Source organism: Lingula anatina, chromosome 1 (assembly GCF_051362555.1).
Source record: "Lingula anatina isolate TDL-2025a chromosome 1, LinAna3.0, whole genome shotgun sequence".
Lineage (NCBI taxonomy): Eukaryota > Metazoa > Brachiopoda > Lingulata > Lingulida > Lingulidae > Lingula > Lingula anatina.
Genome location: NC_141767.1, coordinates 47,710,249 through 47,732,303, shown reverse-complemented (window position 1 = coordinate 47,732,303; position 22,055 = coordinate 47,710,249). Strand labels below are relative to the sequence as shown.

Below are 22,055 nucleotides of genomic sequence, written 5' to 3'. Positions count from 1 at the left end.
ATCTGTAAAATACTCTTACCGTCCTGGTAAATGGATATCAAAGGGCAGCAAAAAAGTTTTTCTTACGGTTGGATGGCACCGGTGTTTGCTTATTTCCTTAATAGGTAGATGAAGGCTGGATAAATAATTTCGTATTTTTAAAAAGACGAGGACATTGTCCCAACCTCCAGATCCGACTAATACAAGCATGTAATTGATTACAGAGCGTCAATCAATAGAACAAACAATACATGAGGAAAACCAGATCTATAATTATCTGAGATCTATAGAACCAACGAAAGGGAAAAGTAGCATTTCTAGATTGATATTTTCGGAGGACTGAAGACAAAATCCGGTGTCATTAGCTAGCTGTTTTAATGAATGATTAACATGTTGTCCGTCATGGGGACACACCAAGGACATTGTCTTTGGATTTTTGTCGTTTGCGTCGTCTTAACAGCCGACGCTGCGTGGAATTTTAAGAGACCTGGAGGATGCAGCGAGAATGTGGCTTTTCACACCAAAGTTCTGAAAAGTTTCGATGTGAAGGCGCAGTCTTTCTGTAGTCTGGCTTGCACACAAGAGGCAGATTGTAAAGGTTACAACTACGAGACAGAAGAGTCGGCTAACGAGACTCGTCGATGTGAACTGGTGGGGCTCCGGTCTGATGTATACGGCTCCTACATAAGTCATCGCCAAGGGTATGCTTATTTTGAAGAGGTAAGCGTTTTGATCTTCTGCATCCAGATATATTATAGAGTTCTTGACTCCCTCACTTTAAGAAAATTATTTTGAGAAAATAATTTGAAGAAAATGTATTTGTTTATCTTTTTATCATTTTTATCTAAGTAGATATAATGAGCACAGATAAGGCATAAAACTTAGAACTTTATTGTACGATATTATCTGCTTCACTCCTGAATCAAATGACGTGTAGCATATGGCGTGTTAGTCAACGAATTGATACAAGAAAATCTCATATTCCTCTTTGTAGGTAGAAGATAGTTATCATGGCCACCAGGATACTTGTTCACAATACCACGAGGCAGGTTCGTACTTTATCTTTTTTCTTTAAAATATTTAATATTGATCAAGGTGATGGTGTCCGTAAAGTAAAAAAAGAAAAGTAGTTCTACCACAGTGACACCACAACGATTCCAATGCAGCTGTAGTTATAATGCTTCATGTTTCCATTTCTAGATTGTCCGGAGGGATGGGTACATTGGCGCACGTCTTGCTATTATTTCAGCACCGTCGAGAAGAACGATAACGACGCAAGAACGCACTGCAGAAATTTTAATCTTGGCGCGTATCCTGTTGCAATAACAACCAAAGACGAAAACGATTTCATTGTAGATTACATAAGCGGTAAGCTGTGTTTTAAGTGATTTTTTTTTTTTTTTTTTTTTTTTTGGCCAAAAGTTCCTTTTTCATTCCTTGTTTGCAGGAACAAAAATACTACTTTCAGTGTCTCCTTCAAAATGTGAAAAATAAGTGTTCCTGATATATAACTTCAAACTCCAAAATTTTTAAAAGAAGCCTCACTTTGTGTTCTAATGCGTCACTAATGGGCGCGTGATCTTCATGTGTGGGAACTGTGGGAATTTGCCACATGTTCTCTTGTCACTTAGCAAAGAAATCAAAGTTGATCACCAGTAGAATTAAGTACACCACGAAGGATTCCGTTCCATACATTTCCGACCACGTAACTTTATTCATTTAGAATTTGAGATTGAGTGGCCCCTTTAACCTTGGTCATTTTTCTTTTGTGGAGATCCATTTCCTTGTGACTACCCGAAAGTTCATCCTGATTGCCCTTAGAGGACGGAAAGCTGCGGCAACCCAGCTCGAAGCACACTTTTTTTATTTTTAACTCCATGTTCAGTACGTTACCAGGCCCATTACACCTTTGAGCATCTGGGTCTGACGCTAGAGAATTTTTTTATTCTATTTTTTTTTTTGCCTTTTATATCATGCCACAACGATCGATCGTCCCTATTGTACGACACGGAGTACATTGTTATTCCTCAAGTCGATCATTGGCATAACGATTCAGTGTTAATGGAAATTCGATTGCTTACTTAGCATAATCACATCGAAATACTTTACTTTTTACATAATTAATGAAATGATATTGATATTGTATGTGACCATCTATTTTTCAAAACAATCGAGCATTTGACGCCTTTGGTTTTATTTCTTTATAGGATACCTATATCATGCCTTCATATTGACGCAGAGGACGAGTGCGGGGGGGGATGTTTAACTAATGTAATATAATATACCATAATTATATCTTAACACAAATAGCTTCTTACGAATTAGTTCTATTTTTTTCGCAGAGCATTACGATCCCAGTAGTATCTCCCATGGTTTCACTATTGGAGCCAATGACGAGTATATGGAGAGAGTGTGGGTGTGGTACGGCCAGGGTTCGTCACTGGAGTCAGGTAGGTAACAAGTCTTAATGAAACCAGGTCCAAATCACCTCTATTTCAGGGTATGGATTCATTCTTATTGGCGGACTGTGTCGAAGTTCTTTTTGGGTAGACCTTTAGTTGGGTGTGTGTGTGTGTGTGTGTGTGTGTGTGGGGGGGGGGGGGGGGGGGGGGGGGGGAAATGTCGTACTCCTCGGCGTGAATGTCAACGGATACTGTGACTTCCCCTAGCAAAACGACCGTGCTTTTGGTCAAACAATATTGTTCGCTGTCTTATTATAACTGTCTTTGCCCCTGCGAAAATTTGTCTCATTTAACGTTCACTTACAGTTTTCAATCTATTTTAAAACATTTGGTGTATTTATTCATAATTCTAATGTTGTCCTGTAATGAATGTAACATTCGAGAAATGTTTTTGGGAAGTCCTTCAGAATGTCCCTTAACAGATTAAGAACGTTTTTCGGTAACAGAGAAAAACATTATGTTCTAGGACAGATTGAGAACCGTAAGTGAGCGTTAAATGAGACAAATTTTCGCAGGGGTGGTCACATCCACATTGAGAAAAAAATTAGATAAATTTTTTTAAAAAAAAATCTTCCTCAGTACCCTGTGTATATTTCAGGCTATACGAACTGGGAGAGCGCCACGGCTGGACCTAACCACCTTGACGATAACAGAAACTGTGCCAAGCTCAGCACCACCGACAGATGGCCAGGCGGCTACTGGCATGAATTTGCCTGCAACGGACAGAACTCGCGCTTCATCTGCGAGATAGACAGACGTAAGCGTTTTGTTCTTCCTTTTTTTTTCCTATTTTAATAGGAGAAATATTTTTTATAAATTCAAAGGCTGCTTTTAGGACCAGCATGAAGGCAAATGCTGCATCTTCTATAACGGAGAATAAGGCTAAATTTGTTCTACGATTCGACAAGATTGCACGTCACTTGCAAGTGCATTGCACACACTTGGTAGAAAATGAGAGGTAAATGTCTTCCGCCAACTTAGTAGCTGACCATTTTTTCTTTCTAAACTTAAACACAGGCAGCTAAAATGGACGGGTTGAACCCCAGTACTACCTCAAAAGTTTCCCTTTGAGGCACACAAAAAAAATTTCTCCGTGCATTCCAAAAAAAAAAAGGTAAAAAATATTCGACGCCTGCTAATGCTCTCCTATAGATCGCGAAGTCGAAGTTAAACAGTAACGGCCTGGTGCAGATGACAAATAGTGTGCTGAATGCAAATTTTACCATTTCAAGAGGAATGTGGTGACAGAAAAATTAAAATGCCTGAATCGACCGTCAGTACAAAGGATTTCCTTTTTCCTTTTTCATATAGGCAGGAAAGGGTATTGATTTTATAACTGTGCTAGTCCTGTCTCTGCACTGTTTTCTCGTGTGATGTAGTAATGATCACCAACAATTATGTCAGTCGCTGGAGCTGAAGGAGACATAAGAGATGATACAGTGCTGTGAATTTTCAGGCATCTTGAGACAAGAATACTGTAATCAAACTCGGCTTCATGACTAATTGACAACACTCTTTATCAATATTTTATGATGTGGTGATCATCTATCATTTCTCACATTAACATAAAATCACAACGATTTGTAGCGGCGACCGCCCGGCGTCGTCGTACCTAACCTTTATTTTTCTCTTCATTAAAATCATAGAGGCTACTTCATATGTAAAGTAAACAAATGATAATGATTTTTTTCGTATAGTCTTTCCCACATGATTTCACAGTTTTTTCTGTTGCTTTGTGTTATTTTCAACTTGGTGAGTTTATCAAAATGACATTTCAAAGGAGAAGAAAGGGTTGAGAATTTTTTAAATCTTGAAAATCTCCAAAGATTTCTACTTTCGTATTTGTTTTTTCAGACCCAAATATATGTAGGCTCTTTTGCTAAAAAGAAAAATGGTGAAAGGAGTGCAACGGATACACGTTCCATCTTTTCATAAACGACACTCCACTCCCATAAGCGCAGCCTATGTTATCCGCATACTTTTTTCAGGCACCAACCCAACCTCCTTCAAGGTTCTGGATACTATGCGCACCACGTACGGCAACTACGACTTCCTGGCGGTGAAGGTCCTCCTCCCCGAAGACGGCATGTGCTCCAGTGGAGACTGTTGCACGGAATACAAAAACCTCTGCAGTTTCTTGGGGCCCTTTTCCCCCACTGGGTGTTCCAGGCCGCATATCACTACCTCCAGCACGGAATATTTAAGGTTACTTCTGTTTTTGTTTTGATCGAGTTCTGTTTTGCGTTTGTGTTTAACCATATGCATTATGCATTCTTTTAACCCGGTAGTTTAGTAAGATTATACTGTCAACTTCATATACTTACTAGCTAGTAACTTCTTTTAAAATTTGCTTTTTATACCCTAATAGTCAACAAATAATTTGTTTAGGTCGCCATTGCATTTGATACGAAACTAATGTAAAGGTTTTATTAAGAATAACATAAGTAGGCCTAAGATGTGAACAAAATACACTTTTTACATATTATGTATATTTTCATCAGGTGTGAATCAGACTACAACGATGACATCAACATACGCGACACCCTTAGCTGCAATCCATCCTCCAACATCGCTTCATTGGTAAATTCCGCCTTCGGTATCAACTCAGCGAGCGGAGGAACCAATGGAAACACCTTTGGTTTTCACCAGTGCGGGGTCCAGAAGTGTGTCGCTTCACTGTCCGGATCGGCAGCAGCTTTATCATATACTGCAGGAGCCATGAGTGGAGACCGCGTGGCATACACTGCCTGCAGAGAGAATAATGCTACACGTAATTGCTGCTAATTTTTCTTTTCTTTCTTCATTTGAGTGTTTGGATGTTTGTTTTTTATTTACTTATTTTGATGCTAGGTTTTGTATGTATGCTTGTTTTCGATAGTCACATTTCATGTTTCACACCAAATTTTGCCGTACTGCGTGCAATCGAATGTTGTCTTTTTGGCAGACTTTTTTTTTTTATATTTCGATTATTTCCACAATTCAGTGCAACGACATTCAAAAGAAAGACAGTGATAATTAGGATGATTATATACTGTACTTTTATTATATTATTATCATTATCTATCAAGCTAATACATAGTCCATTCAGTAATTGTGTGTGGGGGGGGGGGGGGGGGGGGGTGAGGGGGGGGAGTGATAGTGTCTCCTGGATAATGGTTCGTGATACCACTAATAATAGTCTATTTTTAATAAACGTGGCTACACCATTTCATCTTCTGAGTATAGTAAGGCGTTCATCTCATTCCAGTTTGTCAGTGCCCCAGCGGGTATTTTCTCTGGCGATGTTCTTGCTACAGATTTGATACAAGTTTGAAGACGTTTGCTGCCTCCCGTACGGCGTGTCAGGCCGATTATCCCGGTTCTGATATTGCCGTGATCGAAGATTCTGCCGAAAACGAGATGCTGAAACAAACGGTCCGCGACAATCCCTGTAAGTTTGTGTGTGGAGTACCACTGATCGTGTTCTACGTGTTTGTGCGAGCGCGCGTTGCCATGTGTGTGTGTGTGGGGGGGGGGGGGTGAATGAATTTTTCTTGAGTGAATGAATAGAATGAGAAAAAAGGAAACATGGCAGTTAGAATCAGGTGATGTCCGCAGCCATCAATTAAGGTACAGGACAGTTTTTGCTGCCAACTTTCCCTGAGAATTTTCCAATAAAACCGAAAGATACGTCTTGAAAAAAAAACAATGCTTTTCTTACCTTCATATTTTTAAGCCGTCACTGTGATTTTCTTCGATGTCATCATCATTAGCACACTCCATGTTATAATTATCCAGCCTATTACACTTAACTTATTTTCCAGCTTACACTGATAATTTCTGGTATATCGACGGTTACGACCACAATGCAGACAACTCAGGATGGCAGTATATCTCCAAGCGATACCGAAACTGGCAGTTCTCAGACTTTCAGAGTTCTCAGCCAAACAGTGGCGGCGCACAGTGCGTGGCTTTCTGGCCTGCCTACAACTGGCAATGGGCAGACGAAAACTGTGGCAGCAGCTACCACTTTATCTGCGAGATTGACATGCGGAATCGACCTTGTAGATGTCCGTCCGGGTAAATGAAAACGTGAAAATATAGATGAAATTTCGATGACCAGTATGTCAGCAAATATATCTTTTACTTGCGAAATGGACTTGCGGAAATCTGTTTGTAGATTCCACACTGAAAAGTTTTTTCTTAATACCTGCAATTTTTTTGAGTCAAAATGAAGTACTTGTTTGTGAAAAAATTAAAATGTTATCCTACATTCGATCGGATTTCCCGAAAAAGATGCTTAGAAAATATTTGCCAACTGGCGTGTTTCATATTGAGAAAAAACATCTTTCAAAACTTTAGATAGGTTACTCGAGCATTTATATAGTTTATTTGTCCATTTACTTAGTTCCCATACCCATCTGGAGTAGAAAATAAACTTTAAAAAAATCCATGTATTTTCTAGTATACCTACCTGTGTATTTCATCTTGACGACAGTTACATGTAACAAATCAAAAGCTGGAAATGTTTCACATTTTTACTAAAGAATTCCGTGTTCTTGTTTTTTTTCTTCTTTTATTCAAGTGGGCATATCATATTTGAAACATTCTTTTGTGTGTTGTATTTGAAAACTAGATACAAGTGTTGAAAGAAAAAAAGCTGTCAGCCTCGAGATTATGTCCTTGAATATGTTCATAATAATAAAGATTATTTTAATAGGCGTGATTCAACGTATCTTGCGTTCTCTTTCTTAGTAACGATACAAATGACGACAGAGTGAGAAAGAATTAAGGTTTTATGTTTGATCATGGTCGGTTTACACAGACGAAAACAACATTGGAGCGAACATGCTGCTCAACATTGTCACAACAAAAAGAGAAAAAAATGGTGGGAATAATTGCATTTTTAGATGGTTAAAATCTTTCAAGTTTGTTTTTAGACAGCCTGTACTGGTAGAAATGTCCAGAGGCACCTTACATACTACGAACACGAATAAAAACGTGAAGAATTCAGATAATTGTTAATTCGTGAGAAATCATGCATATTTTCAGGTTTAAAAATACAATTTTTTCTTACAGTATGTATATACGTAGTTCCAATTTTTCGGGTGATCTTAGGATTTTCCGTTGCTAGCATTATAGCAAAGCATCTCTCTGGATCATTGATTATACCCACTTCTCAAACTGAATTCACCAATTTGAAAATGTTAGGACCCTGCTTGATTTTCTCATGGCATTTTATTCATATTGTGTACACTGTACTAGGAGCTTTATAGTTGGGAGCAGATCAGATATGGCCAGGCTTGTATCGAACGTAAGTTACTCCTACAGTTGCACTTTTCAACCAGTGTTTATATTGTCACAAAAAATGTTGACGTTATTGCCCTCAACAATTATGGCCTCGTTTATTTTGCACAAATACTCCTTGTATTGTTCGACATGAATTGTGTACAAATTTATAGAAGAACGACGATCGCATTTAAAATGATACCACTTTGACTATTGCAAAATTCCCAGTCCAATTAAAATCAACGTGCTACTGATGAATTATAAACAACTGGCTTTTTGCATCTTTCAAAAAAGTAAAAGGCAAAACACCTATACTTCATTTCCGTTTATTCTTTAATAATGTTTTAACAATATTTCCAGGATTTTACAAGATTTCTATTGAAAGCAATCAAGCAATTCAATTATGTATATTTTTCAGGGATGTACATTTTCCTTAAATAGGCCTATTATTTTACTTATAAGTATATTTAGCCTGCAACCTTCAAATTCCCATGGATTAGCGGCATTTAAAATTCACAGTCAATATCAAGTTTTTAATATTTAAAAGAGAATATTCTAATGGGTTAAAACCAATGAAAACGGAAGTTCAAGTTCTTGAGAGGTCCATCCTTGCCACATAAAAATAGCAATTTAACACTTCCCATCTGTTCACATCTCTTTCTCTTATAATATGTTCTAAATAGTAGCCAATCTGACGGTTCTGTCGGATGCTTTTAAATTTTCCACTACGATGACTTATTTACCTTTCTCGTACTGTTTCTCGTAATGTTTAGATTGTCGAAGGTAACGGATACCGGAACGTAGTTATAGACGGTCCTACGTAATCGGTCCAAAATAGTGAAATTGCTGTTTTAGGTATATTTCCGATTAATAAATGACCACGACCGAATGCAATACTGCTGCAACTAACGCCCAAGGCACCACATTAACGCTTCATTCTTGGCAAGTGTAAACTTGTCAATTGTATCTCTAAGAATTACATATAAGCAGAAAAGCGCACTGTTTAATCTTTATTGAACAGCAATAACATCATTGTCATCAATAACGTCGCTCATCATCAAGCGATGTTACCCACTGGTTTTCATCATCGTCATCATCATCATATCTTCGAACCGGTGCATCCTCGATTTCTATATCAATTTCAGGCGGTGGCGGCGGGAACGAGTTCCTAAATGAAGACCCATTGCTATCGCGGTCATCGTAGGTGTTATCATCGCCGTGATCTATCGTCCCGCCAGTCATGGAGGTTTCAGGCTCGGCAGGTTGGTTATCACCAGCCGCGTCATCATCACCTTGCGATGCTATGACATTATCGAGATCATCGAAGCCCGTGGCGTCGTTGTCATCACCGTTATTCACACGCCCTTCGCTCCCCAAAGTTTCCCTCTCGGCAGGTTGGGAATCATAACGGTCCGCTCTGTTGTTATCGTCAGACATGTCATCGGTATTACCCTCTTGAGATGCAATCACAGTGTCGAGATCATGGAAACCAGGGGTGTACACTGGCGGGGGAGCCTCTTCTCGTTCGCTGTCGGCCGCGTCGTCGACGTTGACGATATTTATTAGAGGCTTGGAATCTTCATCCCAGGTGTGGTGGTTATCATCTTCGCCATCATCGTCATCATTAGAATCGTGTGGGTCGGGTTTATCCATAGCTGCCATTGTCATTGTCCCTTCTGTTGCACGGGGGCTGTCTGAGAAAGTTGACATCCCCGCCGTGTTATAATGGCGCTCGAAGCTCATTGTTTGGTCGGTTGCGGTGTCATCGAAGTAGGTTTGCGATACGGTCATTTCCGACACTCCAGCGCCAACATCTTCGTCAGTGACAATCACTGTTGGGACTGCTGCAGCTGTATCATCGTATTGTGGCCGCTGTGACTGTACTGGTTCACTTAAGTTTTTGTACTCCGGCTTGCGAGAAGCGGTCCCATCGCTGTTGGCGCTTTCAAACTGCCTCGCATCGTATATTTCAGGGGTGTCATATATGCGTGAGGTGGTCGCAACATCGTCTTTGGTTACTCTCTTGGCGTCTTTGTTATTTCTGCGATTTACTGCCTCAATGCCATTGTTGTTGTAGTTGAAATCTTCTTTGTCTTTTCTGCAGCATGCAACTATCTACAAAAGAAATTACAACAAAAAGGGAAAAAAGATATAAGAATTGCAAGGGTCTCTCTCTCTCTCTCTCTCTCGAAATCGGGATAAATTTCCCTTTTAAAGAAAAATATCCTATCAAAATGTATTTCTTCCATGAAAGAATCAAAACCTATAATCTATCTAAAATATGGTTTGAACTGTGCATTAGTGTGTAAATTAGTTAAAACAAGCGTAAACATGTCCATTATGCAAGCACACGTTAGGTTGTAAAGGTTTTCATAGCTGATTTGATCCATAAAAATCACAAAACGAACGCCTTCGATTTTTTCCTTCTCTTGAACCTACATGTAAGACTTAAGACTGATGAGCAAAAACACTTTTGTGCGAGGATTCTACAGGATAAATATTATTCTCGTATATATTTGACTATTCTTATATTTATGTTTGTGGTCTGTATTTATTCGTGGATGCACAGGTAAATCGAAAAGAAAACTTGAAATTGTGTAAATGTATTGGAGTTGTCACTTACCACAACAACAATGATCACAAGACCTACTGCTCCCACACCTAGGCCGATGACCAGGTTCAGCCTATCTGGTGGGTTCTTGGATTCGATGTATATTTGGGCTTCTCTTAACCCGTCAAATGTTGTATCGGCGTCTACCCAGTTATCCTTGGTCTTGGTATACCACTTGACAGCCACCGGTATGTAATAAACCGCCATATCAGCATCTCCAAATATTTTGGCAATTCTGTATACAGTGCCTAGATAGAAATGAAAGTAGATATAGCACTGCCTTTCAAAGTGACGCCATTTTATTTACGGGCACGTACAAGAGTCATTTTCTTTTTTAAAAAATCCAAGACAAAATGCTTCGTTTTGTTTTATAAATACAAATTATTTTATACATTGTGAAAAAATATTTCATTTTCAAATTCTTGAGACACGTACGGTTGAATGTTATTGTCAACGTAATTATTTTTTTAAATTCACATTCTGAAAAAAGTAATATGCATATAAATTAACTTAATAATAAAAAAATTCTAGAAATTTTTGTGAGATTTAATACTGAAATACGTACTTGGACGATTAGGATATAGATCAAGGGCTAATTGGTAGTAAGCCTGAATGTGAAGAGCAGGGCCCTTGAACGTATTTTTGGATGACCCTTGTTCTTCACTGTACATCTGCTGCATCATATCCCCGTACAGTTCCATTGAAGGCAAAAACAAAATGGTAGGCTCCATTGAAAACGCTGTGCGAAGAAGGACTTCTTCAATTCTTGCAGCAAGGGTAAGGTAACGTTTGGCTTGAGGTAGAGATTTACTGAATCAAGAAATACCAAGAATGTAGGGCCTATTACGTCCTTGGAAATACGTAATATAATATATGGTATGAATTATTATGTAGGAGATGAAGTGACTGATTCTGTACACATGTATCTCAATTTCTAAACTCTTTGTCTTACTTTCCAGATGAGGAAAATAAAGAAATCTTTGGACTAATTTCGAAAAACATAGTAGGTTTAACGCAAACATAATGAACCTTTGAAATTGAAACCTAAAAGCCGAACTTTTGTATCATAGTCAGTTTTGTCAAGAATTGGTTTTATATTGCTTACATTGACGGCATTAGTTTTAAAAATATAGAAATCTGAGATTAAGCAAAGAGATTCTTAATGGAGAAAGGATAATGGCTTTGATACGGAGGGTTAGGCACAATGGATTATTTTTTGTTAATAATTCGCTTTTTTTTCTTTACTGTCAAGCCTTTAAATATTAAATTTTACCAAATTTGTAGTCGAATATCTCCGTACCAAAGGGCACATAAGTATTTAGATAACCAATTTAATACGACACATGCCCTGCAACTCGCCCCATAAGTGAAACCTGTACCTACTTTGCATAAGCCCAGAGCGCCATTAGTTGATATTTGCAATAATCGACCAAATGTAACGAATGTAGAGCAGCCAATGATTCGGATCCGTTCACATGAAGAAGGGTTCGACTCCGGATTTGGTCCACTCTGACTGAAATACGCTTTATTTCGTTCGTATCATATGTGCTCTCCTTCAACAGTTTGTGAGCCGTTGCTACATGCAGGGCTGCCTCAGAATACGTTGTATAAAACCCATTTGGTAAACGCTCATCCAGTTGCTGTACGTCTGGAAGGGAGGGACTAGGCAGCTGAAGAATATTAAGGGAATATTAGTAACGCAGTTCTAAATGTGCTTCTGTAGGAATGCGGTTTTAATTACAATGGTAACATTCACGCGGATGAAAATATTCACATTACTCAATGGCAGTCCACAATATTATATGGAATTTCACTTATACTTTCACTTTAGCATAATATATATATATATATATATATATATATATATATATATATATATATATATATATATTTTTTTTTGATTCAATAACTTCAGTGACGACCCTGTGGCGCTCAATTGAAAAAACCATAAACCAAAAGCGCAGTGATGGGATCGGAGTTTCACTTGTAACCCAGGCCCATAGTTCATGTTGTTCGAAAGAACCGCCTTTTCCCAAGGGGATAAAATGTTCCGCTTTTGCAAAAAATAAATGATTAATAAAAATCAAAAGTGTAAAATAAATTTTTAAAAAGTGCATAATAACTCACATTCAGCTGGTAAGTCTCAAAATAGTGTCTTGACGTCATACGATATAAGAACGCCTGTTTTACGGGATCGCTACCGTTGCCAATCCGTCCGACGAACTCCCTCACTTCGTTTAAAACTTCTAGTCCCTTCACAAACTCTCCGCGCTGAAATCGAGGATGGAATCGAAACAATCTATTAAAATTGTCTAGCTTTTTTATATAGCTTGGTTAACTGCAGTGATAAAAATCAAAAAGCATAACGTATAAAGCATAACGCACCTAAAACATCTAAGATTCAGATTCATAGTCCAACACTAGTTGCGTTTAAAAGATTCCTAAACCTTAAACATTAAGCGTCCCTTCATTTTTCAAAGTTTGCGAGCAAATGCTTGGCACTCCCTCAACGATACTCAAAATTAAAGGCACTTCAGAATTTCAAAGAAACCATTGTACCAAACAAAATAAGAAACATTGATTAAAAATACAATATTGATTTCACCGTTGACGTTGTTCATTGTAACACAAAAGGCATGAAACTTGAACTACAATGTATTTTACCGATTTCATGACAAAGTTATATCTTCATAAGAATGTGGAAAAAAAGATACATCACTATTTACCTGGAGGTGAATAAAATGCTTGGTCTCCTTTACTCTCAACCAATTAAGACGAGGGTAATTTCCACCAGAATCCTGCATAAACATGGTTCTGTCTTCAACAAGGCTATTTGCAGCTGAAATCGCGCTGTGAGCCATCTTCCATAGTCCTAAACGAACATAGATCCCAGCTCGAGCAAGATGAAATGAATATGCTGGCAAGTTTGTGGAACTGTTGAATGCGTTTGCAAATTCCTTGGCAGTCTCAGCTTCATCTATTCTTTTATACGTTATCAGCGCGAGGTAGTAATAATATAAACGCAAGTCTGGATCTACAATGTCCGCTGTGTCTAATGTTGGTCTTAGCATATCTTTGACCATGTTTTGTAAAGTCTCGTTTCGACTCAGCTGAGCTGTCTCTAGAAGACTTTTGATGTAAAGTAATTTCACAAAACTATTAGTAACATTTGGACTATCTACTATTTCTTTGAGCAAAGCCGTGAAGGTTTCAACCCTGGAAACTCTCGATTTCCCTGGCATAAATAGTGCCACGGCTGCCTGCACCAGTTTCTTTTGAAAAGGGTTCAGTTGGCTCTCCCCCTCCAATGTCCTATTGAGAAATCGATTTGCGACCTCCAAATCATCGTTCTCGTAGGTAACTGTAGAGTGCCTGGCTATTGCACTGCCCCAGTGTGCGAAGGCAAATCCAGCGTTCCCGGCGGTCTGAAATTGCTCCCGTGCCAGATCGTTCATGTCCAGCAGTAGTGCCTTCAGTCCAAGTTTGAAAGGGGTGGATGCCTCAGCTGCACCGCCTGCAAAGGAAATTCCTCAAGCTATATAACTGAAATAATTACCATAGTTGTTTTACCTGCTCTTGTAAAGTAGAATACTTAGATGGATTCTGTCTGGTTGAAATCGCACCGAGTATTTTCTTCTGCTAGGGGTCTTAGGGGTGAATTTATATATAAAAAAGGATAGTCACTCCACATGGTTTGTATATATGTATATATATTCAGCTTTAGTTTTTATCTTCCTTTTTTATTTCACTTTCACCAACTTCCTATTTACTTGACTGCCGGAGAGGGAAAATCTTTCTGATAGTTTCAACGTAGATCGTAAAGAAAGATATGAAAGACATCCCACCCTGCTGCTAGGGGCCTTGCTCCATCCCATGTCATATATGATAAAAACGATTTTTCAAATAATAAAAATATAGTTGTATAATCACAATGCTATTATTTGAACTGAAGGGAAACAATTTTGACGGTTATTTTTTTTGTATATTTTGGAGTTTTTCTTATAAACGTTTAAATGTTAACAAGAACTTTTACATGGATGTTTTGTGATTCACTTGTAACATCGCTCCAATTATAGTTCACTTTGATATGGAGCAGTTTCATTTCAATGTTAGCAACACTATATATAGTACTATATAGAGCGGAACCAACTTAAACTACAACAGTCATATCTGATCTGATGAACGTGTGATGAAATTCACAGCGCAGTGTGCTTTTTCTCAAAACTTATCATCTGAATCAACTTGCAACTTTTGTCGCCGCGCTGTTTAAAAGATATTGACAATATTTGGCTTAAATAGAAACCGGTCATTTTTTTAATTCTCAGGCCCGGATTTTTTTGCCTGTAAATTTGCTGTCTTGGACAATGTGTCAGGTGTTGGAAGTTGGTTATCGTGCAGGGGGCCTTTGCTTAATCATGAATTATGTACAGCAATTCCTGTGTAACTAGCCTGGTGCAACCGATACTTATGTGGGCTGTAAAGAATACTGTAGCCGCCATACTCTTCTCTATAATATGTGAATAATTTGGCATGTTCATTTTTCCACAAAGCGACAGGGGTAAAAAAAAAAGATCATGATGCAGAATCAGGGGAGAAAGAGAAAGAGAGAGAGAAAGGCTACAGTAGGAGAAGTTGTACATGACAACATTCAGCGGTGTGAGCAGACACGAGCAGCGTTGACCGAAAAGGGCAGCGAGCACAGTTGGATGTTTTAAAATATACACAAACGCCTTATTACTCATCTCTAGTTATCAAGAATATATATTAGTTACGCTGTGTGATATGAAGTAGTTTCATATTTAAATATGTAGGTAGTAAACATACATTTTTATACTTCATTGATGCATTTAAAAGGGTCGACATAAATGACACACCTGCCCTCATTAAAAAGGACAGGTAAAAAACACTTCCCTTGAGCACAGAATGCTATACCCATGTTTCAGTAAAAACCGGTGTATAATGAGTCAAATACAAACGCTAATTATAGCTTACAAAATATGCTAAGACGTGAATAAGGGGCGTGGTAAAAAGATTACATATACTAGATGTACAACTTTTTTTCACCAAAACGCTCTCTCTCCCTTCTCTCTCTGTCTCTTTCTCTCTCTCTGAAGAAAAATTTCGAGGTCAAAATTTATGATACACCCTATTTAGGCGAAAAATTTTCTCTCGACGGATACTTTTTGCATAGCTTTTATTAATTTTACTAGGAATTAATACAAGTTCTTTATCACAAATTGATTTTTAAATATTAATTGAAAGTCTTTTAGGAATTAATTTGAAAATATCAATATAGTCAGGTGATCACAAAGGTACAGGTAGTTTTAATCTAAAGCTCGAGTTCTCATAAACCTGTTCCTTACTTAAACTACAGCAGTCCTAAAAAGTTTTCTCAAAGTCACGACCACCCACTGCTTCTTATATATCAGAAAGGCGAAGTGCGCAATGGTATGCAACTATTGATTTTCCAAAATTTGAACCCGTCACTTTCACAGATTTGAACATAAGTTTAGAAACGAGTATGTAAATAATGACAATTTCTGGTTCCCTTTTGTTTTTTTATCCAGTGTACCTCTGATATATAGGTCAAGTCGTGTCGCTCTGACAAACAATAGAAGGGCGGGTCCCGAGCTATTTTCGTTTCGGAGAAGATTCAATGGCAAAAGGAAAAGTAGACATCAATAATTTTTCAGAGGCTTCAGTAAAAATAGAAGCTATCGATTAATTTTATATCTAGGGTAGATGTACATGTTTTTAATTTCCTGATTATTTGTCCCGTTTCAACTCAGAAATACAAACATGAGCATGTCATAACCATACGTAATAACTAAATGCATTAAAAAGATCTGCACAAATCATCAATACCTGTGGGAAGAGGGAAACCGAGATCCCCTAAGTCTCCTAGTTTAGCTTCTAAACTCTGAATGGTTTCAGCAGCCGATGCATCTCTTCCTAAAAAGCACAACGCAGTCAATGCAGCCACCGTTGGTTGAAAAAGTGTCCCCTTCATGTTGGACATAGGGAATCTACTGATCACGTATGGCAATGTCGATAATAGTGCACCTGTATGTGTACAATCATGTCACCATGAGCTCAGTTTACGCGTCAGGTCAGGTGAGGTGCCTGAGGGTGTGGTTAAAACATACACCTCACTCACTGAGGTAAGATATATAGTTACTTTCACTACTGATAGAAAAAAATGCAAAAATGCAGTTCAATAACATGGCTGTTATACCAATTGAGTTAAGGTAAAAGTAACAGGTGAATATTGAATGGATCGATCAATCAACCCATCTACATTTGTTCTTTATTGGAAGAGGGAAAACTATTCAAGGCAAGCATGACAATATTTTTCCTTAACATCGTAATATCAAAATATGTTGTGCACCGAGAGCAAAATGTTAGTGCTTTTTCTGCGCACGTTTTGACGTTGTTGCTTCTTTGGTTATGTTGCATTTCGATCACCCTCAGATGAAACCAACCATTCACGCTGACGTCACTATGCCAAACCAGTTTTCCAACCTAAAATACTTCAGCCTACTTAAAAAGCAACACAATAGGAGGGATGTCATAAACTTCTTATCCACGCCCTTTTTCAAGGCAAAAATAATATAACGGAATCTCGTTTCGTTATGCTGAGCAGTTATGAATGAAAACAAAACTAGAAAGTGACTAATAATACGATGAAATTAGATTAGTGCGGTAAATTTAAAGAACGGAAAATTTGTCGTTTGTCATGGTTTTATCAAATATTAACACCATATCGGAAAACTAAGGGTATTAAGAGGAAAAATAGGAGAAAATGGTTGAACTGTTTTAACAGTATGCGGTTGCTTTCAATTTTCAGTACAGGATTGAATCCAATCAAAGCTCGGTCGACACGGGAAAGCACGACACTAAGGCCCTACATAGAACGAATTTCCTCATTGTCCCTTTTTCAGGTCAGCCAATATTTCGTGGGCGTGCTTACATTCTACACAATATATTAGGAAAAAGAGAAACGTTTGGTTTTGAAAGCTGGTTATTTAATCCAAATTAGACTATATGTCTTTTTTTCACACAAGAAAGACAGGAAAATTTGCTCTTTATGTGAATTATATATTATTGATTTACATAATATACAAAAATACACTAGATCAAACAGAGATGTTGATATAATTCTTGATAATTTTTCATAGATACATCCTCACTTTCACCAGAACTTAATTCTTTTAAAAAAGAGATCCATTTAATGAAAAGAAAACGCATAAGGGGAACTGACGAAAAGTCCAGTTATTAAATGACCTCAAGTCCAACATTTAAATTTCTATAAAATCTTTTCTATTATTCTTTTTACTCTGTTATTGCGGATACAATTTCAAGAATTGAACAGTAAGCCTACACCCCATGTTTATATCATTAAACAGTCATCTTAAAATTCATGTTTTAATTAAAATCTCACTTTTCATAATTCTCCCGTTAACGTTGCTGCATGCGTAAGCGGAAAAAAGCCTTCTGGTGGCACGGCAAAGTCAGTTTGTGTACTAGACTCCTTGGTCTTAGCTTCATCATTCCAATACATTACAGGCGGGACCTTCATCGGTGACATGTGCCGTAGAGGAGGGGGATACGGCCAGCACGGATTAAGCGCTGGAGCCCACGTTGGTGGCGGAGGATACATTCCAATTTGTGGGTGAGGCCACCATCCCCCGGGCTGAATATTCCCACCGTGAGTTCCCACAAGGGGCTGTGTGCTTCCACTAATTGCCTTTCCTCCGCTATCCCCATGTGCGTTGGCGGCCTCGTCTGTCTGGGTGTTTGTGGCGTTTTGTGATTGTGGTACGGGTATGGACTGTGCAGTGATTTTCCAATCATCAGAATTGAGAAGAGCACTAAAAGGACCTACGGGTCCCCCACTCTGCGACCCCAGTGCCTGTGGAAGCGACGGCATATCGCCTGCCGCAGCTTGATAGGGATGGTAGTACATCCGAGGACCGGTTGGCGTGGAGGCAGTTGCAGGTTTTGGATCAATAGGCCGAAATTTGGACAAACAATCGTCGGCAGGTTGCTGGTTTAACAGCTGCAGGCGACGGCTCTTCACAGGTCTGCTTGCAAGAGCTTGATCGGAATCCGACAGGGTTTCTCCGGCTTCGATGGCCTCGAATGAAAGCGAGCTGGTTGTGCCACACTTTCGCTTGGTGACAACGGCGTTCAGGAACTCAGGGTGGTCGCGTACAAAAGAAGGGTGAATGAATTCGATGTCGCCTTCATTATTTACTTTCCACTCAAACCCGTACTGCCGAAGCTGTCGTCGCAGGTTGGCAAATGTTCGGATTTGCACGAATCCTAGTAAAAACAAAATTTAAGTTTTCTTCTTCATATGAGATCTATATTTCATAATAAATACATTGTAAACAACTCATAGAAATATAATATTTTCTATTTTACTACAAAAACAGCTATTATAACAATTATTATGAAATCTCTCTCTCTCTCTCTCTCTCTCTCTCTCTCTCTCTCTCTCTCTCTCTCTCTGTGTGTGTGTGTGTGTGTGTGTGTGTGTGTGTGTGTAATCAGACCACGTGACCTCAGATGGCTATACTCTGTAATAATCTCTTAAGGTAGATCGGTCGTTACGTAATTTGACGATTTGCGCAATTTCAGCGCATCGTCAATCGTCTCTAACGACACTTCAGTCTGTTTTATCAATTTAAGGAAATAAAACAATTATCTATAAGATAAACACACATTATCAACTTGTCTGTAACTCTGTATGATCGATACAGATTTTCGACAACGTTTGTCGACTATGATTCCATACGACAACTGTAGCACGTTCATAGACTTGCCCTTCAAGAAATCGTCGGAATAGCTCCTTTTCCAATTTGAATTGGCACTAGAAAATGTATGACAGCTAAAGCTCACAAATTATGCACGTAGGTGCTATGTCATGTAAAGAATAAGTGTTGTAAATTCCAATCAAAGCGGCTGCGTACATTTTGAGGTAGAACGCCCTGAATGTGCTGCTGTAGTTTAGATTTCGACGAAAACCGGAAGTGCGTCGTAACGCCACTCATTTGGACTTAGAGAAATTTGGACTGAGAAATATTTCGTAGCTTATACAAATGTTCAGAAAATGGCCATAGGGTCTACAGCTTGAAGAAAATTCACTAATCAAAATTAAAACTGCGTTATATTATACAGAAAAATTGTGCACTTCTGACCTTGACTTCTCAGAGTAAACAAAGTGTACTGAACGCACCGCAAGCAAGCACGTGAATGCCGCATTTGATACTTTGTATCAGACGCTTCATTTTACTTGACAACACAGTGTTAACGATGTCACGTTCATGTTATATTCATTAATAAATAACAACGGCAATAAACTATTTTCATATGCATGAGTATTTCCCTTATTATTCTCTTCAATAATTTTGTTGTAAAGTTAATGGCTTACACCTCTCATCAGTTTGACAAATCTGAAAATAGCTGAGTATACTCACTTCAACTGTTAAACATAATGAAAGTTTTAAATGTACTTAGATGTCTCTTCACACACACAAACAAAAAAAAAATCATAAAAAATAACGATTTAGTGAAAAACACCCATTTTCCAATTGATTTGAATGGGGACTTCCGACTAGTGCGTCACGCAGGGTGTAACGCACTTCAACTTGGCGTAGTTCTCTTATTTGGTCGGTGACCCCCAACTTTTTTGGCAAAATTAAAATCAACTTGGATGCCTCTTTACACAAAAAAGTTTTTTTTTAAATTCAAACGTTAGAAAAATCATAAAAAATAACGTTTTGGTGAAAAACACCCATTTCCCCATTGATTTGAATGGGGACTAGTGCGTCACGCAGGGTGTAGCGCACTTCAACTTGGCGTAGTTCTCTTATTTGGTCGGTGACCCCCAATTTTTTTGGTAAAATTTAAATGTACTTGGAGGCCTCTTTACACAAAAAAAATTTTAAAAAAATTCGAACGTCAGAAAGTCATAAAAAATAATGCTTTAGTGAGAAAACACCCATTTTCCCATTGATTTGAATGGGGACTAGTGCGATATGCAGGGTGTATCATATTTGGGGCTAGTTCTCTTATTTGGTCGGTGACCCCCAATTTTTTTTGCAAATTTTTAATGTACTTGGGTGTCTCTTCAAACAAAAAAAAATTTAAAAAAATTCGAACGTTGGAACATGTAACGACCGATCTACCTTAATAGAATTTTAGAAAAAAAAAACAGGGACTAACTTTGAATGTAGAAATGGATTCATTAACCATTGGTAAGTATGGGAAGATTGTCATTTATCCCAGGAAAATTAATTTTTTTGCCAAAATGAACATTTGTTATCCTTTTAATCTTATTTGACAATGTATAGGGTTAAGAAAGGTAAAATGACAGACAGATTTTTTTCAAAACACACACATATATATAAATATATATATATATAAAAATATATATATATATATATATATATATATATATATATATATATATTTTTTTTTTTTTTTTTTTTTGCATTTACTGCGGGGCAGATTTCCCTTGGCTGCGAGACTAGCATGCGTCCAAGCAGCAGACGACATAAAAAAAAAACAGACTATCAAATGTTGTTTTCGTGTGACAACTGAAACTAGGACCTAGCAAAGGCAAAGATCTAGGCTATGCTAATTATACGTGGTAATATTTTGTAGTCCCAGTAATGAATTGATTCCAGAAATGCCTTCCTTGCACTTGTAAATGAGAAGAATAAAAAGATAAAAGAAAAAGGCAAATAAGAAAAAAGAAGGAAATGCTGGAATTAATTCCAAAACCTTGAAACTAGAGTAATCTTTATCAACTAAGGGAAATATTAGTCGATTTTATTCATGTTTTGTTCACCTGGATATCTTTGCATAACTTCACTCTCAAAAAGTTCTTCATTGCAGACAATCTTCTTTCCATCTTCTGTCCAATAAAGCAAATATCCATCATTCACAACATGAAACAGTTTCTGAGGAAAAAGAAGTTGTTTAGACCATTCAAATTGTCTCACAGGCGGTGGCTTCGATACTTGTTGCATATGGAACGTCATGCTTCAAGTAGACCTTAAAAAGGCGTAACGTCAAATTTTAAGTCGTAACGTTGGCGAAGACGACGTTTCAGTGTCTGATGCACTATGTGCGCAGACTGTGGCGTTTTCTTTTCGCGACGCTATGACGTATGCACATGCACCTCGAAGTCATGGCTCGTGCATGTCGTCACGACCAACGTGAAACTTTCCAATGACTTGCAAAGAAATCACAGATTTTTTTTTTAAATAGTCAAGACGAATAACTTTCAAATAATATCGAGCCATCGCCTTCTGTAGATTCAGATTATTTATTCCCGTAAACTGAATATAATAAAATAATAAAAGTAGGCAAATAGTCATGCATAGACCTCTGTTTATAATTATGTTTATGCCGGAGTCTGCAGGGGCGGATCCAGGATTATTTGAGGGGGGGGGGGGTGTCCACGGATACGAACGTTTACCCCCCGCCCCCTTTGGATTGGGGTTCTGGGCCCGCTTAAGGGTATTGGTATTTTAGAGGTCGAACGGTGTCATTTGGTGCGCCCGTGTAGCCTACAACTGTGATTCAGCTAGGCAAAATTCTAATTTCAAGAGGTCGAGCCTAACAGTAGGCCTAGGCCTAAGAGGTGTGATTTTTTCAGAAATCGAAGGGAGTCTGGGTAGGCCTACGTACAGTATTCTCTCCAGATTATATATATATATATA

General features: G+C 38.1%; 3 protein-coding genes across 3 annotated transcripts; 1 reads left to right on the top strand and 2 right to left on the bottom strand.

The window, feature by feature from the left end:
- Nucleotides 1-112: 112 nt before the first annotated feature.
- On the top strand, nucleotides 113-7,146 carry LOC106163219 (uncharacterized). The gene is made up of 9 exons (XM_013540738.3): nucleotides 113-699; nucleotides 974-1,028; nucleotides 1,180-1,347; nucleotides 2,322-2,429; nucleotides 3,040-3,198; nucleotides 4,430-4,646; nucleotides 4,943-5,211; nucleotides 5,689-5,871; nucleotides 6,245-7,146. The coding sequence occupies exons 1-9, from the start codon at nucleotides 361-363 to the stop codon at nucleotides 6,502-6,504; spliced, it is 1,758 nt and encodes a 585-aa protein (XP_013396192.1). The 5' UTR covers nucleotides 113-360; the 3' UTR covers nucleotides 6,505-7,146.
- Nucleotides 7,147-7,837: 691 nt separating this feature from the next.
- On the bottom strand, nucleotides 7,838-16,409 carry LOC106163208 (uncharacterized). The gene is made up of 7 exons (XM_013540725.2): nucleotides 16,186-16,409; nucleotides 13,047-13,834; nucleotides 12,448-12,591; nucleotides 11,704-11,990; nucleotides 10,886-11,130; nucleotides 10,333-10,568; nucleotides 7,838-9,824 (listed from the first exon to the last, which is right to left on the bottom strand). Exons 1-7 carry the CDS (start codon nucleotides 16,337-16,339, stop codon nucleotides 8,748-8,750), a joined length of 2,931 nt encoding a protein of 976 aa, XP_013396179.2. The 5' UTR covers nucleotides 16,340-16,409; the 3' UTR covers nucleotides 7,838-8,747.
- A 769-nt stretch (nucleotides 16,410-17,178) lies between these two features.
- LOC147764408 (uncharacterized) lies at nucleotides 17,179-22,016 on the bottom strand. Its single transcript, XM_087000885.1, has 2 exons — nucleotides 21,179-22,016; nucleotides 17,179-18,645 (listed from the first exon to the last, which is right to left on the bottom strand). Exons 1-2 carry the CDS (start codon nucleotides 21,369-21,371, stop codon nucleotides 17,765-17,767), a joined length of 1,074 nt encoding a protein of 357 aa, XP_086857011.1. The 5' UTR covers nucleotides 21,372-22,016; the 3' UTR covers nucleotides 17,179-17,764.
- Between the last annotated feature and the right edge of the window lie 39 nt (nucleotides 22,017-22,055).

Coding starts and splice junctions, on each gene's coding strand:
- LOC106163219 (XM_013540738.3), top strand. CDS start 361: ATGATTAACATGTTGTCCGTCATGGGGACACACCAAGGACATTGTCTT. Junction 1,029..1,179: donor TTCACAATACCACGAGGCAG/GTTCGTACTTTA, acceptor TTCCATTTCTAG/ATTGTCCGGAGGGATGGGTA. Junction 5,872..6,244: donor AACGGTCCGCGACAATCCCT/GTAAGTTTGTGT, acceptor CTTATTTTCCAG/CTTACACTGATAATTTCTGG.
- LOC106163208 (XM_013540725.2), bottom strand. CDS start 16,339: ATGTCCAACATGAAGGGGACACTTTTTCAACCAACGGTGGCTGCATTG. Junction 11,991..12,447: donor TTGAGACTTACCAGCTGAAT/GTGAGTTATTAT, acceptor AATATTCTTCAG/CTGCCTAGTCCCTCCCTTCC. Junction 11,131..11,703: donor GCGCTCTGGGCTTATGCAAA/GTAGGTACAGGT, acceptor TTCTTGATTCAG/TAAATCTCTACCTCAAGCCA.
- LOC147764408 (XM_087000885.1), bottom strand. CDS start 21,371: ATGACGTTCCATATGCAACAAGTATCGAAGCCACCGCCTGTGAGACAA. Junction 18,646..21,178: donor AGTTATGCAAAGATATCCAG/GTGAACAAAACA, acceptor TGTTTTTACTAG/GATTCGTGCAAATCCGAACA.